Below are 18,286 nucleotides of genomic sequence, written 5' to 3' on the forward strand. Positions count from 1 at the left end.
GAGGAGGAGGAGGGTTAGCCAGAGAGGAGGAGGAGGGTTAGCCAGAGAGGAGAAGGAGGAGGGTTAGCCAGAGAGGAGAAGGAGGAGGGTTAGCCAGAGAGGAGAAGAAGGAGGGTTAGCCAGAGAGGAGGAGGGTTAGCCAGAGAGGAGGGGCAGCCAGAGAGGAGGAGGGTTAGCCAGAGAGGAGGAGGAGGAGGGTTAGCCAGAGAGGAGGGTTAGCCAGAGAGGAGGAGGAGGGTTAGCCAGAGAGGAGGAGGAGGGTTAGCCAGAGAGGAGAAGGAGAGTTAGCCAGAGAGGAGGAGGAGGGTTAGCCAGAGAGGAGGAGGAGGGTTAGCCAGAGAGGAGGAGTAGGGTTAGCCAGAGAGGAGGAGGAGGAGGAGGGTTAGCCAGAGAGGAGGAGGATTAGCCAGAGAGGAGGAGGATTAGCCAGGGAGGAGGAGGAGGGTTAGCCAGAGAGGAGGAGGAGGGTTAGCCAGAGAGGAGGAGGAGGAGGATTAGCCAGAGAGGAGGAGGAGGAGGGTAAGCCAGAGAGGAGGAGGGTTAGCCAGAGAGGAGGAGGGTTAGCCAGAGAGGAGGGTTAGCCAGAGAGGAGGAGGGTTAGCCAGAGAGGAGGAGGAGGAGATTAGCCAGAGAGGAGGAGGATTAGCCAGAGAGGAGGAGGAGGAGGAGGATTAGCCAGAGAGGAGGAGGAGGAGGAGGAGGAGGAGGGTTAGCCAGAGAGGAGGAGGAGGAGGGTTAGCCAGAGAGGAGGAGGAGGGTTAGCCAGAGAGGAGGAGGAGGAGGATTAACCAGAGAGGAGGAGGAGGAGGAGGATTAGCCAGAGAGGAGAAGAAGGAGGGTTAGCCAGAGAGGAGGAGGAGGGTTAGCCAGAGAGGAGGAGGAGGAGGAGGGTTAGCCAGAGAGGAGGAGGGTTAGCCAGAGAGGAGGAGGATGAGGGTTAGCCAGAGAGGAGGAGGAGGGTTAGCCAGAGAGGAGGAGGAGGAGGGTTAGCCAGAGAGGAGGAGGAGGAGGGTTAGCCAGAGAGGAGGAGGAGGAGGAGGAGGGTTAGCCAGAGAGGAGGAGGAGGAGGAGGAGGGTTAGCCAGAGAGAGGAGGAGGAGGAGGAGGAGGAGGAGGAGGAGGAGGGTTAGCCAGAGAGGAGGAGGAGGAGGGTTAGCCAGAGAGGAGGAGGATTAGCCAGAGAGGAGGAGGAGGAGGAGGGTTAGCCAGAGAGGAGGAGGAGGAGGGTTAGCCAGAGAGGAGGAGGAGGAGGAGGGTTAGCCAGAGAGGAGGAGGAGGAGGGTTAGCCAGAGAGGAGGAGGAGGGGCAGCCAGAGAGGAGGAGGAGGAGAAGGGGCAGCCAGAGAGGAGAAGGAGGCGGAGGAGGAGGAGGAGGAGGAGGGAGGAGGGGCAGCCAGAGAGGAGGAGAAGGAGGGGCAGCCAGAGAGGAGGAGGAGCCAGAGAGGAGGAGGAGGGGCAGCCAGATAGGAGGAGGAGGAGGAGGAGGAGGGGCAGCCAGAGAGGAGGAGGAGGAGGAGTAGGAGGGGCAGCCAGAGAGGAGGAGGAGGAGGAGGAGGAGGGAGCCAGAGAGGTGGAAGAGGGGCAGCCAGAGAGGTGGAAGAGGGGCAGCCAGAGAGGCGGAAGAGGGGCAGCCAGAGAGGTGGAAGAGGGGCAGCCAGAGAGGCGGTAGAGGGGCAGCCAGAGAGGAGGAGGAGGAGGAGGGGCAGCCAGAGAGGAGGAGGAGGAGGAGGGTTAGCCAGAGAGGAGGAGGAGGAGGAGGGTTAGCCAGAGAGGAGGAGGAGGAGGGTTAGCCAGAGAGGAGGAGGAGGAGGGGTTAGCCAGAGAGGAGGAGGAGGAGGAGGGTTAGCCAGAGAGGAGGAGGAGGATTAACCAGAGAGGAGGAGGAGGAGGAGGATTAGCCAGAGAGGAGGAGGAGGAGCAGCCAGAGAGGAGGTGGAGGAGGGGCAGCCAGAGAGGAGGAGGAGGAGGGATCCAGAGAGGAGGAGGAGGAGGAGGAGGGATCCAGAGAGGAGGTGGAGGAGGAGGGATCCAGAGAGGAGGAGGAGGAGGAGGAGGAGGAGGAGGGGCAGCAAGAGAGGAAGAGGAGGAGGAGGGGCAGCCAGAGAGGAGGAGGAGGGGCAGCCAGAGAGGAGGAGGAGGAGGGGCAGCCAGAGGGGAGGAGGAGGCGGAGGAGGAGGAGGAGGGGCAGCCAGAGAGGAGGAGAAGGATGAGGAGGAGGGGCAGCCAGAGAGGAGGAGGAGGAGGAGGAGGAGCCAGAGAGGAGGAGGAGGAGGAGGAGGAGGAGGAGGAGGAGCCAGAGAGGAGGAGGAGGGGCAGCCAGAGAGGAGGAGGAGGAGGAGGAGGAGGAGGAGGAGGAGGAGGAGGAGGAGGAGGAGGAGGAGGGGCAGCCAGAGAGGAGGAGGAGGAGGAGGAGGAGGAGGGGCAGCCAGAGAGGCGGAAGAGGGGCAGCCAGAGAGGCGGAGGAGGAGGAGGGGCAGCCAGAGAGGAGGAGGAGGGGCAGCCAGAGAGGAGGCGGAGGGGCAGCCAGAGAGGAGGAGGAGGAGCCAGAGAGGAGGAGGAGGAGCCAGAGAGGAGGAGGGGCAGCCAGAGAGGAGGAGGAGGAGGAGTAGGAGGGGCAGCCAGAGAGGAGGAGGAGGGGCAGCCAGAGAGGAGGAGGAGGGGCAGCCAGAGAGGTGGAAGAGGGGCAGCCAGAGAGGTGGAAGAGGGGCAGCCAGAGAGGTGGAAGAGGGGCAGCCAGAGAGGCGGTAGAGGGGCAGCCAGAGAGGCGGAAGAGGGGCAGCCAGAGAGGCGGATGAGGAGGAGGAGGGGCAGCCAGAGAGGAGGAGGAGGAGGAGGGGCAGCCAGAGAGGAGGAGGAGGAGGAGGGGCAGCCAGAGAGGAGGAGGAGGAGGAGGAGGAGGAGGAGGGGCAGCCAGAGAGGAGGAGAAGGAGGAGGAAGAGGAGGGGCAGCCAGAGAGGAGGAGGAGGAGGAGGAGGGGCAGCCAGAGAGGAGGAGGAGGATGAGGAGGAGGAGGAGGAGGAGGAGCAGCCAGAGAGGAGGAGGAGGAGGAGGAGGGGCAGCCAGAGAGGAGGAGGAGGGGCAGCCAGAGAGGTGGAAGAGGGGCAGCCAGAGAGGTGGAAGAGGGGCAGCCAGAGAGGTGGAAGAGGGGCAGCCAGAGAGGTGGAAGAGGGGCAGCCAGAGAGGCGGAAGAGGGGCAGCCAGAGAGGTGGAAGAGGGGCAGCCAGAGAGGCGGAGGAGGGGCAGCCAGAGAGGCGGAAGAGGGGCAGCCAGAGAGGCGGAGGAGGGGCAGCCAGAGAGGCGGAAGAGGGGCAGCCAGAGAGGCGGAGGAGGGGCAGCCAGAGAGGCGGAAGAGGAGGAGGGGCAGCCAGAGAGGCGGAAGAGGAGGAGGGGCAGCCAGAGAGGGAAGCAGAAGCACTTTAGTGGAAGAAAGGCAGCCATACTAACTGAGGAGCATGAGGGACCAGTTAGAAGTTAGCGCCTCGGGACAGGTGTCCAGCTGGGTCCTCTGGTCAGAGACAAGCTCCTCCAACCACTCTACCTTAACCCTCTCAACATCGAGCAGGGCTTTGTGCTGCACAGCAGTGGGGACACACAAACACACACGTATGTATACAAGAGCACACACATGCATGCTCATAAGAACACACTGACACCCACAACACAGCAAAGCCAGAGCAAGGAAAGAGAGTGTTAGTGAAGGTAAAGGAGGAACCAAGGAGGCAGCAGAAAAGAAGGCCTGCCCTACTGTATTCAGACCCGTGGGCTGGACTGAAGATTCCTCCAACTCAGATTCTCACCACTGAAACCCCAACTCCCACACATACCCTGACCGTGTGTCTCTCCCTCCCCACCTCACATTCCCTGTGTCTGAAAGCCATGGCATCCAACTCACAGAGATGGACAACATGTCTGCAGCTGTTACCTGGGACTTGTCTGTGAGGACAGTCTTGTCAATGCTGCCAATCTTCTCATTGAGTTGGTCCAGTACCTCCTTCTCCCTATGTAGCAGGGCCATCTCAGAGTCCTGCTCTCCCTCCAGCAGAGCCCGCTCCACCTCCATCTGCACCACACACACACACACACACACACACACACACACACACACACACACACACACACACACACACAGCTTAAAATCAGTATTGTTAGCTCCCCAAAGCCAGACACAGATGGACCAAAACTATCCCCCCTCCTCCACTACTGTCATTACCCAGCCACTGTAAACACTCATTTCCTAACTCCAACTCCACAAAGTATCCCAACTCATAAACACACACATGTCAACACCCACTGACACACACACATAACACACAGCATGGGTGAAGCTCCCTCCATTCACTCTCCCATGCTGTGCTCTGTAGTGCCATGTTGTGTTGTGTGGTACTGTGTTGTGCTGCACACCTCTCTGATGGATTCCTCCATCTGGTTGTCCAGGTCTTTGATCTTCTGCTCCAACTCCTCTATGTTGTTCAGCACCTGGATCCTCTCTTCCTCGATACGTGTTACTTCCTGTTTCAGATGCACGTCCTCCGTAGCCTGCTGCTGGTGATATTACAGAGCCATCATCAGTCCATGGGCCTACAAACTATCAATCAATCAATCAACCAATATAGACTATCAAGCAATCAATCAATCAACCAATCAAATGTATTGTATAAAGCTATTTTTTTACATCAGCAGTTGTTACAGAGTGTTTTACAGAAAACCAGCCTAAACCTCCCGCTATCGTCTCACAATGTGTGTTACTGTCAACACTGTGGTGATGTCATGTCTTAACCTCCCGCTATCGACTCACAATGTGTGTTACTGTCAACACTGTGATGATGTCATGTCTTAACCTCCCGCTATCGACTCACAATGTGTGTTACTGTCAACACTGTGATGATGTCATGTCTTAACCTCCCGCTATCGACTCACAATGTGTGTTACTGTCAACACTGTGATGATGTCATGTCTTAACCTCCCGCTATCGACTCACAATGTGTGTTACTGTCAACACTGTGATGATGTCATGTCTTAACCTCCCGCTATCGACTCACAATTGTAGTTACTGTCAACACTGTGGTGATGTCATGTCTTAACCTCCCGCTATCGACTCACAATGTGTGTTACTGTCAACACTGTGATGATGTTATGTCTTAACCTCCCGCTATCGACTCACAATTGTAGTTACTGTCAACACTGTGGTGATGTCATGTCTTAACCTCCCGATATCGACTCACAATGTGTGTTACTGTCAACACTGTGGTGATGTCATGTCTTAACCTCCCGCTATCGACTCACAATGTGTGTTACTGTCAACACTGTGATGATGTTATGTCTTAACCTCCCGCTATCGACTCACAATGTGTGTTACTGTCAACACTGTGATGATGTTATGTCTTAACCTCCCGCTATCTACTCACAATGTGTGTTACTGTCAACACTGTGATGATGTCATGTCTTAACCTCCCGCTATCTACTCACAATGTGTGTTACTGTCAACACTGTGATGATGTCATGTCTTAACCTCCCGCTATCGACTCACAATGTGTGTTACTGTCAACACTGTGATGATGTCATATCTTAACCTCCCGCTATCGACTCACAATGTGTGTTACTGTCAACAGTGTGATGATGTCATGTCTTAACCTCCCGCTATCTACTCACAATGTGTGTTACTGTCAACACTGTGATGATGTCATATCTTAACCTCCCGCTATCGACTCACAATGTGTGTTACTGTCAACACTGTGATGATGTCATGTTTAAACACGATATGATCCACTACAGGATCACCCCTCATTTAAAGCCATGGTACATGTTTTTAATGTTTTCTTAACAACCTTCTGATTTGTAGCTAATAGTACATTGGTTAGATGGAGCTGCCTCAGATTGCTGTCAGCGATAATGAGGGGGAGTAATGCCCCTTCCATGTGTCTGTAATGCAGCGGAGATTCAGGTCCCTCGGGAGAACAGGGACTGTGTTAATACTCTACTGTCTCACAAGGCGTCTACTGCACAAGCCTCAGTGATCTCCTATCAGTTAGAGAGCCCTGCTGCCACCAGAGAGTCAACATCAGCTCCTGTCATCAGCCCCTGATCTATTACACACACATCCGGGCACACACTGTATCTGACACATCACAACCTCTATCATATCTGCTGCCTGCTCCACCTCCAGTTAGAAGCCTTCAGGAGTCCTGCTGAACAGCAGTCAGAGCCTCACGTGGCAGTCAGAGCCTCACGTGGCAGGCAGGCAGCAGTCCTGGCAGCAGTCCTGGGATTAAATCTTTAAGATTTAGATGCACTATTGTAAAGTGACTGTTCTACTGGATGTCATAAGGTGAATGCACCAATTTGTAAGTCGCTCTGGATAAGAGCGTCTGCTAAATGACTTAAATGTAATGTAAATGTAATTAATGGTCTGTTTCAGAGGCAGTATCTGACTGGCTGCTCCACTGTTCCCCTGCCAGGATTTAGGAATATGAGATGGAAGAAGAGATTGGATTGGAAGGTTCAATAACGAATGTACTTAATGGGACTCTGACATAGCTGTAAAAAATTATAGTGGAAATGTATTCTCTACATGGAATGAAATATAATACTCATCTTGTAGTCGGGTACCAGATGAAAGTAGTAAAGTAGGCCCCAACATATTTTCTTTTCCAAATACACAAAGCTTGTATGAGTATCTGTTGTAATGGTATAAATATTAATATCAGCTACAAAGTATGTACCGGGTATTATAAGTACTTTATTATTAACAAAACATCTTACACACAGCACACGAGTGCGCACAGTTATTCTACTGAGGATAAAGTCATTTCCTGTTCCCCTTCCTCTCAGAAAGTCTGAGTGGCTGTAACTGTATTCCCCAGAGAACTCCTCCATTAAAACTAAACACACCATTAAGTCATTACTGATCTAGAGTGGAAAATGCCACAGTTTTACAGCCCCTCTAGAAGTGTAACAGTGGCTCTGGGACTGAGACTGGGGTTAGGTGCAGAGAGACTGAGCTCCTCGTGACATACTGGGGCACTGTTGGAGGTGTACTCTGTGTGTAAGAATTCCATATATCTTTAACAACACTGATACCTCAACCCTCACTGCGCTGCATAGTTTCCTCTACATTCACACCAACTCTGTCACGGGTGAACACACACAGCTATGTCGGAATGAGTAACTGTGTCATGCAGATGTTTTGATAAATCCCTCCCTAACCCTGTAATTATCAACAACAAGCCCTTGGGCAAGGGGAATTCCTTCTTTCATTTCATACTTTTCCCACTCATGTTCTACTGTGAGTATGTGTGCACCCACATGTTTGGCTGTCTAAAATGATGTGCTTGTTTGATGTTGAAAGGGTTAGAGATGAAAGACCTCGGGTCTCAAGACAATGTTAGACATGTTACCAGGACTTACCCTGGCTCTGAGGTGAGGGGAGGGTGAGGGGACAATGCTGCGCAGGCTGACAGCAGGTGACTGGGCCCTGGCATCCCTGGCTTCTCTGTGCCCACTGTGGCGGCGCTGGCGGACCTGCCGCACCTCAGCCAGCTGGTACTCCCGGGCTTTGGTGCCAAAGCCGTTCTCCGGGGCGGTGCCAATGACGCTGCCGGGGGAGTCGGAGAACACTGACTCATCATCAGACTCCTGCAGCTTCTCCAGCTCCTTGTTGATCTTCTGCAGGTCGGAGATGGCCGAGCCGCCCTGGTCCTGGACCAGCTCAGTACACAGGCTCAGGATGGTCTCCAGCCGCTGGTGCTCCTAAACATTACAGGGAGAGGGCCCGTGGTTAACACAGTCACACATTACAGGGAGAGGACCATTGATTAACACAGTCACACATTACAGGGAGAGGACCAGTTGTTAACACAGTCACACATTACAGGGAGAGGACCAGTGATTAACACAGTCACACATTACAGGAAGAGGACCAGTGATTAACACAGTCACACATTACAGGGAGAGGACCAGTTGTTAACACAGTCACACATTACAGGGAGAGGACCAGTGATTAACACAGTCACACATTACAGGAATACGACCAGTGGTTAACACAGTCACACATTACAGGGAGAGGACCGGTGATTAACACAGTCACACATTACAGGAAGAGGACCAGTTGTTAACACAGTCACACATTACAGGTAGAGGACCAGTGGTTTACACAGTCACACATTACAGGGAGAGGACCAGTGATTAACACAGTCACACATTACAGGAAGAGGACCAGTTGTTAACACAGTCACACATTACAGGTAGAGGACCAGTGGTTTACACAGTCACACATTACAGGGAGAGGACCAGTGGTTAACACAGTCACACATTACAGGGAGAGGACCAGTGATTAACACAGTCACACATTACAGGGAGAGGACCCGTGGTTAACACAGTCACACATTACAGGGAGAGGACCAGTTGTTAACACAGTCACACATTACAGGGAGAGGACCAGTTGTTAACACAGTCACACATTACAAGGAGAGGACCAGTTGTTAACACAGTCACACATTACAGGGAGAGGACCAGTGATTAACACAGTCACACATTACAGAGAGAGGACCAGTTGTTAACACAGTCACACATTACAGGGAGAGGACCAGTGGTTTACACAGTCACACATTACAGGAAGAGGACCAGTGATTAACACAGTCACACATTACAGGGAGAGGACCAGTGATTAACACAGTCACACATTACAGGGAGAGGACCAGTGATTAACACAGTCACACATTACAGGGAGAGGACCAGTTGTTAACACAGTTACACATTACAGGGAGAGGACCAGTTGTTAACACAGTCACACATTACAGGGAGAGGACCAGTGATTAACACAGTCACACATTACAGGGAGAGGACCAGTGATTAACACAGTCACACATTACAGGGAGAGGACCCGTGGTTAACACAGTCACACATTACAGGGAGAGGACCAGTGATTAACACAGTCACACATTACAGGGAGAGGACCTGTGGTTAACACAGTCACACATTACAGGGAGAGGACCAGTGATTAACACAGTCACACATTACAGGGAGAGGACCAGTTGTTAACACAGTCACACATTACAGGGAGAGGACCAGTGGTTAACACAGTCACACAATACAGGAAGAGGACCAGTGATTAACACAGTCACACATTACAGGGAGAGGACCAGTTGTTAACACAGTCACACATTACAGGGAGAGGACCAGTGATTAACACAGTCACACATTACAGGGAGAGGACCAGTTGTTAACACAGTCACACATTACAGGGAGAGGACCAGTTGTTAACACAGTCACATATTATTGCCAATGTACTACTCATTAGACTCAGACTGTGTTATTGGGATCCAATTGTTTTATAGATGGGTATTTTCATCTATTTACAGTCTTCTGTCAACACAATGGGATCATGTCATCACCCAAAAGCCCGATCAAACAACCTATAAACTACTATAAACACAATAAAACCAGAGAAACCACATTTCAAATGTAATCAAGTGATTTTCCGAGGAACACAAAGTTCAAATGAGTCTTAACCAGTCTGACCAACAGTCTGACCAACAGTCTGACCAACAGTCTGAACAACAGTCTGAACAACAGTCTGACCAACAGTCTGACCAACAGTCTGAACAACAGTCTGACCAACAGTCTGAACAACAGTCTGAACAACAGTCTGACCAACAGTCTGAACAACAGTCTGACCAACAGTCTGACCAACAGTCTGACCAACAGTCTGACCAACAGTCTGACCAACAGTCTGACCAACAGTCTGACCAACAGTCTGACCAACAGTCTGACCAACAGTCTGACCAACTGGTTCATGGCGCACCGCTCCGTGTGTTCCATCTCTTTACAGCAGGAGTGTGAGAGTGTGAAACATGATGACAACTAGCCAGAACATCCAATTAGCCTTCTCAAGAAATAAAAGCTGAAATCAAAGCACTATAAGCACTTTCATGTATTCATAACAGTCCCTAGTAAAGAGACGGGACCAGACAAACTAGCAGAATGAAATCAGGTGTCGAAGTCACACAATCAGAGCCTGCTGAGTAGTAGACTCTAGACTGAAGAATAAAGGCAGGATAATAATAATAATAATAATAATAATGACATCATAATAAAAAAGGTTTAATAATAATGAATAGAGTGCATTAGACAACAAGTAAAATGATTGATCTAAGGCTGTGTTTATCTCACCAGTCTCTGCACCTCCTGTTCTCTGAGCCTCTCGTCTCTCTGGTGCTTGTGGTAGTCTGTAAGCTCCTCCTTCCCATTCAGAGAGCTGATGCTGCCTCTTCTTGATCTCAGCCCCAGCCCACCCTTCCCAAAGGACTGCCTCCTCTCCCCCAAGCCCAGGTCCAGGCAGGGTGAGGAGCCCCGCAGGCCCCCATGCTCCAGTTCACAGCCCAGCGAGGCCAGAGAGGCCAGGCTGGCCCTGCGGGGAGTACCCGGTACGCTGGCTGTTGCAAGCACTGTTACGTCTGGCGGCCGCTCCAGAGGAGACAGGCTGCGCCTCGTTTTGGAGGACAGGGACACAGAACCCTTCTCCCCTCTGTGGGAGCCCATGGAGCGGCGTGGGGGCAGGGACAGGGCTGTGGAGTCTGCCGACCGGTGGAGGCGGGGTAGAGAGCGGCTGTGGGTAGAGCCCAGGCCGTTGAGTGACCCTGTAGAGTACTTCCTCTGACGTGGCGCAGAGTCCATACCATTGTCCCGTTCCGGCCCTGGGCATAGAACCTGCGACCTAGGCGAGGGCTGGAGGGCATGCTGGCCGCCCCACTGTGGCCCTGTGGAGGATTGTGTGCAGGCTCCCCATAGGAAGAGGAACCATTCCACATGGATAGGAGAGAACTGGCTACATTTGGGCAATGCCTGTCAGAGGAGCTAGAGAGGAGCAGGCTGTCCTGTGATTGGTGGCGTGAGCGGGTGTATGGCGGTTTGGGGCTGAGAGGACGCTCACCCTGGCGAGGGGAGGGGGGCATGCTACTACTGGTCATGTAGGGGAGGCCTCTGGAGGAGGGGGGGCGCTCGGCACTCCTGGGGGGCGTGGGGGACAGGGGGCTGGGAGGGGGCAGGCTGAGGTAGGTACGGGTAGATTCTGCACTGGCCCTCAGGCTAGCCTCTAGAGCACTCTTCCGGCGCTGCAGAGTCTCCATCAGGTCCTGCAGCTCCGCCTTCGATCGGGAGCCTCTCATCATGGTGCCACCCACTGAGCCACCATTGCTGTGCTCAGTCTTTACACATTCTGTGGAAACATCAGATGCATAGAAACCAAACTCTCATTAATGTGTATATATGATCCTGTCTTGGAGCACAGTAAAACACACCCTATACTCAAGCCTAACACCTATAAGCTGAATGAGACTGAGGCAACCAGCATGAGTGGGATCTAATAACCAAACAGTGATCAGCCCCTGTAGTATGCTGACTAAGGAGGGAGAAACCAGCGAAGAACATCCTTCAGACGGTTCTGGGCCCAAAACAAACATAGTCTGTGGGTAAGGAAAGCTTCTTCTAAAAATGGAAGAATGCTGGCGGAGTGAGACGGGCCGGAATGCCTTTGTACTTCTGGCACTGAGGGAGAGCCTGGACCCTGAGGAATCACCTCTGTCAGCACGCCCCTTCCTCCCACCGACCCGGCACCCGCGGCACCCGCGGCCCAGTATGCAGTGCAGGGTTTCTGCCTAGAGACCACCTGGGCTGGCTGACCTCAGGCTCTGTTTATCTGTGCTGACATGCTGTCATTTGTTCTCTCAGTGGATAAACTCACACCGGACAGGGGAGAATGGGGTAGACTTCCATTTATTTATACCTTACATGGGCAGTTTGACCCAAGGTCTTTGGCTGTGTACATAATCGCTTAGTTGAAGAGTATAACCGTCAGACTTGAGTAAAGCAGAGTAGAGTCAAGCAGAGCCAGAGTCATGACCCTTGCCCCCAGCAGACAAAGGATACAGATTTTTTTTTTTTTTTTTTTAACCTTTATTTAACCAGGCAAGTCAGTTAAGAACACATTCTTATTTTCAATGACGGCCTGGGAACAGTGGGTTAACTGCCTGTTCAGGGGCAGAACGACAGATTTGTACCTTGTCAGCTCGGGGGTTTGAACTCGCAACCTTCCGGTTACTAGTCCAACGCTCTAACCACTAGGCTACGCTGCCGCCCCAGATAGAGAGATAGAGAGAGAACGAATACATTCGGAACTCTGAGAACCACTTCCTTAGCACACAGCCATCACAGTAACACCGTGGCACTTCTGGAGGTTCCTCATGCAGGGGAAAAGGGATAGACAGGGGAGAATAGCAGTAGGATTGGGAAATGTAGAGAAATAGCGGTAAGAGTGTAGTCTTCAGGGTTGTGCGAGAGAGAGATCGGTCCCTACCTGAGCTGTAACCCATAGTGGCGACAGGACTCTTCTGGGGCTGCATGCTCTTCAAACGTCTGGCCTCCTCAGGGTGGTTAAAGCGGAAGAAGTAGGATTTACCCAGACAGAGTGTGAATCCTGGATAAACAACAGTCAGAACTGACTCTCTCACAAATACACACACATTCAACAGAGCACTTTGTAGAGTATTTTGAACACAGCCATACACACACACACAACAGAATGTTTCTACCTTGGAGTAAAGGGCTTTACTGAGTTTTCTCCAATTACATCGACGTCCAAGTAAAACACATTGTTTAATGCAGAGGACAGTAGTGTAAGACATTGTCACGATGCCTCAGTCCAGGCAGCATACGGAGAACATTACAGATACCCTCTGTTCTCTAAACCATACTGTCTGGAGCCGAGGAGCTAAATGAGGAAACCGTACAGAGTAGGAAAACAGATCCTAGGAAAAGAATTCAGCCTCCAATATTAATGGTATCTGAGATGGAAACAAAATTCTCCTCACTTTTGTGGACAAATAAATGACGACTGAGAAGGCTGCTCTGTGTCCCTGAATCAATATTCCATTTCTCTTTTATCTATGTCATTGAGCGTCTCTACACTGAGACACTGTGATGATTTCAGCAATATTTACTCTCTGAGACTGGGGCTATGACAGAGGTGTACAACTCCCTCCCCTAAACGCACACGCACGCACACACACACGCACGCACGCACCCCAACGCACGCACACGCACACGCACGCACGCACGCACGCACGCACGCACGCACGCACGCACGCACGCACGCACGCACGCACGCACGCACACACACACACACACACACACACACACACACACACACACACACACACACACTTCAGGGCCGGAGTCTTCTGGGTCTGATAATCCAAGGTTTCCTGCTCCGCCAGGCTGATGGTTCTTCAGGAAGTGGGGTATCCTTTTACACAGTCAGCTACATACAATCCATCAGCATTAGTTAGTTCACCCTGCTCTGGCCACCTAAAACAGCTTTCCCCTCATATGGCGGGGGGGGGGGTGGGTGGGGTTAAAGTATCACACAGACAGCAGGTCAGCAAGGCAGAGCAAATACCAGACAGAGGATTTTTTTTTTATAGACACCATTGGGGAAACCCAATTCACAGAGTCCTCCTACACATTTGGGTTCTACTCAATGTGTGTGTGTGTGTGTGTGTGTGTGTGTGTGTGTGTGTGTGTGTGTGTGTGTGTGTGTGTGTGTGTGTGTGTGTGTGTGTGTGTGTGTGTGTGTGTGTGTGTGTGTGTGTTATATGACTAGCCTTCCACTGGAACTACGGTTACTTTGTGAAATTAAATAGTGGGCTGTATATTACTAACTGATTAGACCTGTAATAAGTTCTAATAAAACATTTTAACGCAACAACTTAATCCTCTATTAATAATCTGTCTACCACAGCCCCTTCTGAGAATAGTAGCCTATCCCTTTTTGTCTGGAACATAATGACCGCTAATGACATGGTTATTTTGGAGCAAAGATGTAAAAATTACGGACCAATGCGCAGGCCGCTCGATGATTAGGGACCAATGCGCAACTGATTAGGGACCTGCGCAGGCCGTCGACTTCTGATTAGGGACCAATGCGCAGGCCGCTCGTTCTGATTAGGGACAAACAATGCATGTATCGACTTCTGATTAGGGACCAACAGGCCGCTCGACTGATTAGGGACCAATGCGCAGGCCCTCGACTTCTGATTAGGGACAAACAATGCATGTACTGCTCGACTTCTGATTAGGGACCAATGCGCAGGCCGCTCGACTTCTGATTAGGGACCAATGCGCAGGCCGCTCGACTTCTGATTAGGGACCAATGCGCAGGCCGCTCCACTTCTGATTAGGGACCAATGCTCAGGCCGCTCGACTTCTGATTAGGGACAAACAATGCATGTACCGCTCGACTTCTGATTAGGGACCAATGCGCAGGCCGCTCGACTTCTGATTAGGGACCAATGCGCAGGCCGCTCGACTTCTGATTAGGGACCAATGCGCAGGCCGCTCGACTTCTGATTAGGGACCAATGCGCAGGCCGCTCGACTTCTGATTAGGGACCAATGCGCAGGCCGCTCGACTTCTGATTAGGGACCAATGCGCAGGCCGCTCGACTTCTGATTAGGGACCAATGCGCAGGCCGCTCGACTTCTGATTAGGGACCAATGCGCATGCCGCTCGACTTCTGATTAGGGACCAATGCGCAGGCCGCTCGACTTCTGATTAGGGACCAATGCGCAGGCCGCTCGACTTCTGATTAGGGACCAATGCGCAGGCCGCTCGACTTCTGATTAGGGACCAATGCGCAGGCCGCTCGACTTCTGATTAGGGACCAATGCTCAGGCCGCTCGACTTCTGATTAGGGACCAATGCTCAGGCCGCTCGACTTCTGATTAGGGACCATGCGCATCGACTTTTGATTAGGGACCAATGCGCAGGCCGCTCGACTTCTGATTAGGGACCAATGCTCAGGCCGCTCGACTTCTGATTAGGGACCAATGCGCAGGCCGCTCGACTTCTGATTAGGGACCAATGCGCAGGCCGCTCGACTTCTGATTAGGGACCAATGCTCAGGCCGCTCGACTTCTGATTAGGGACCAATGCTCATCGACTTCTGATTAGGGACCAATGCGCAGGCCGCTCGACTTCTGATTAGGGACCAATGCGCAGGCCGCTCGACTTCTGATTAGGGACCAATGCGCAGGCCGCTCGACTTCTGATTAGGGACCAATGCGCAGGCCGCTCGACTTCTGATTAGGGACCAATGCGCAGGCCGCTCGACTTCTGATTAGGGACCAATGCGCAGGCCGCTCGACTTCTGATTAGGGACCAATGCGCAGGCCGCTCGACTTCTGATTAGGGACCAATGCGCAGGCCGCCGACTTCTGATTAGGGACCAATGCGACTTCTGATTAAGGGCCAATGCGCAGGCCGCTCGACTTCTGATTAGGGACCAATGCTCGACTTCTGATTAGGACCAATGCTCAGGCCGCTCGACTTCTGATTAGGGACCAATGCGCAGGCCGCTGACTTCTGATTAGGGACCAATGCGCAGGCCGCTCGACTTCTGATTAGGGACCAATGCGCAGGCCGCTCGACTTCTGATTAGGGACCAATGCTCAGGCTGCTCGACTTCTGATTAGGGACCAATGCTCAGGCCGCTCGACTTCTGATTAGGGACCAATGCGCAGGCCGCTCGACTTCTGATTAGGGACCAATGCGCAGGCCGCTCGACTTCTGATTAGGGACCAATGCGCAGGCCGCTCGACTTCTGATTAGGGACCAATGCGCAGGCCGCTCGACTTCTGATTAGGGACCAATGCTCAGGCCGCTCGACTTCTGATTAGGGACCAATGCGCAGGCCACTCGACTTCTGATTAGGGACCAATGCGCAGGCCACTCGACTTCTGATTAGGGACCAATGCACAGGCCGCTCGACTTCTGATTAGGGACCAATGCACAGGCCGCTCGGCTTCTGATTAGGGACCAATGCGCAGGCCGCTCCACTTCTGATTAGGGACCAATGCGCAGGCCGCAGCTCGACCTCTTCTTGCATCTATGCTACTTCCCAATCACATAAAAAAACAAGAGTGATCAATTTACATAATTCTTATAAATAAGTAGGACTATTGCTATTATTGTTTATTTTTCCCCAAGGAGTACCAACCCACTTCGGGGAAACGTGCAATGAGTACCAAACATCTTCGGGGAAAACTTGCAAGGAGTATCAAACCACTTCGGTGAAACGGTGCAACCATTTGAAAATGATTAAGAAAAGCGTACTCTTGGCAATACAGCTATATTTTTATTTATTTAATTAACCTAACTTGCAAGGAGTATCAAACCACTTCGGCGAAACGGTACAACCATTTGAAAATGATTAAGAAAAGCGCGCTCTTGGCAATACCGCTATATTTTGATTTATTTAATTAACCTGTGTTAATTAAATAAAGGCAAGACAGTTAAGAACTAAATCTGATTTACAATGACGACCTACCCCTGACGTCGCAGGGCCAATTGTGCGCAACCTTATGGGACTCCAAATCACAGCCGGATTATGATACAGCCTGGAATCGAACCAGTGACGCCTCTAACACTGAGATGCAGTGCCTTAGACCGCTAAGCCACTCACGAGACCTTTTAAAACCGCTAAAGTTTAAACAGTCCCCTAAAATGTGTGCGGCATATCCTACTACTGAGTCCATACAAAAATGCACTTCGAGTATTTCAATGGCTTTAAAATAAAATAAGAACATTGACTATTTTGCGCGCAACTTTTTGACAAACTGGACATAACCAAATAAAACCATATTTCGCCTACAATTGAACAATGAATCCAAACTGGAGTTCGCGAAAGATTACTGACTCGTTAAAAAAAGTTATTATCCTGCAAGATGAGGAGGGAGAATGGTGAAACAGACACGCATGTTCTCTTGAGCAACTTTTGAAAACGTCTGAGATGTTTTTGTTTCGAGGACGACAACTAACCTTTGTGTGCTGTCCCATTCAAACTGTTGAGCGTTGGTGATGGACGGAACTCCTCTGCCTTGGATTAGCATGACAAAGGGACAGAGGCGCTTCTCTCTGCTACCTTGACGAGTCCTCAGACACTCCTCCCCATTCTCAGACGGAGCCCCAAACTCGGGGACTGCGCAAGTCTGGTTGGCTGATTTGGGTGGTCGCAGACGCGCCAAATTGGGGAGAGGTGGGGGCTTTGGTGGGACGGGGGTGATGGGGGCGGGTGACGTTTGATGCTGTAACCCCAACCCTAAGGGACAGTTAAATTTTTTAAAAAGGTAACCTTTTTTAACTAGGCAGTTCGAATTTACAAACGTGGATATCGATTTTGCCCCCCCCCCCCAAATACATATCTTCCTACCTTGTAGGCCTACACAGTATCAAAGGCTTGGATCGACAATCTCATAATGTTGTTGAACTTTCTGTTGTTTTGGTGCACAGTTTGGATTGATTAACTGATTGATTTGATTTGTCAGTAAAAAAAAAAGACATACAGTTTATATACTCAGTACAAATATTTGTAAAAGTGACCAGGATTGCACAATAAAGTCCGGGACTTATTTGCATTGTGTGTAAATACTTAGTGCACATAAAAAATCCGGTTAAATTCCCATGCACCGAATTTTTTACATTTTAAATAGGTGCACAGTCTGGTAACCTATTGGCGCATGCGCTCTAGCCAACAGCTCGCAGATACAGTACGGGTATATGCTGCATGATGAGGATTTATTATGGACAAAAGTGTGAGATTATTTTTATTTGTCAAATGCCAGCAAAGCATTGATCATCATGTCACCAGAATAAGACCCTCGTTATTTATTGAAAGGAGCATCAAGCTCATCACTGTGCACATTCACTACCCATGTGAAGTTAATCATACTTGATTTAATCTAGATTAATACATGGTATGCTTTGCCATGATGTCGTGACATGTTTTATCCGACATGTAGGACTACTTTACTCGCATAAAAGGGTTGGATGTAAACCTGGTTAATGTAAAGCCATTTTGAGAATGCTGGAATTATATTTAGGATGAATGTGCTCATGCCTACAGGAGATTTTTGAATTAGCCTAATCAGATTAAAACATCGTGTTTGGTTGTGTTTATGCCATATATATACAATGTAATACCTTTTAAAAGTTAAATGACAAATATTTAGGCTGTATTGAAGCGTTAGGTTGTAGGTGCGTGAGGAATAGCCGCTCGGATTTGGAGAGGCAGAGTGCGCTTTAAACCTTCCTGAATAACTGGGCCTGTCAGGGGCCCACGTGGCCACAATATTATTGGACGACTTGGGAGAATGATGATCTGCAACAGACAGCACATCTCAGTATCATCCTTAAAAAAACAGCCAGACGGTGGCTTTCTAGGCCTTATAAACTGTCGAG

General features: G+C 50.9%; 1 protein-coding gene across 1 annotated transcript in view; it reads right to left on the minus strand.

Moving 5' to 3' along the window:
- The window catches only part of LOC118385053 (pleckstrin homology-like domain family B member 2), a 39,799-nt gene that overhangs the window by 15,525 nt on the left and 5,988 nt on the right, over positions 1 to 18,286 (minus strand). Inside the window, 6 exon segments of the mRNA XM_052520847.1 lie at positions 3,921 to 4,058; positions 4,400 to 4,540; positions 7,403 to 7,744; positions 10,166 to 10,689; positions 10,692 to 11,210; positions 12,348 to 12,467. Coding sequence (XP_052376807.1) covers positions 3,921 to 4,058; positions 4,400 to 4,540; positions 7,403 to 7,744; positions 10,166 to 10,689; positions 10,692 to 11,210; positions 12,348 to 12,467 — 1,784 coding nt within the window.

The sequence above is a fragment of the Oncorhynchus keta genome, chromosome 6 (genome assembly GCF_023373465.1).
Source record: "Oncorhynchus keta strain PuntledgeMale-10-30-2019 chromosome 6, Oket_V2, whole genome shotgun sequence".
In the NCBI taxonomy this organism is placed as follows: Eukaryota; Metazoa; Chordata; class Actinopteri; order Salmoniformes; family Salmonidae; genus Oncorhynchus; species Oncorhynchus keta.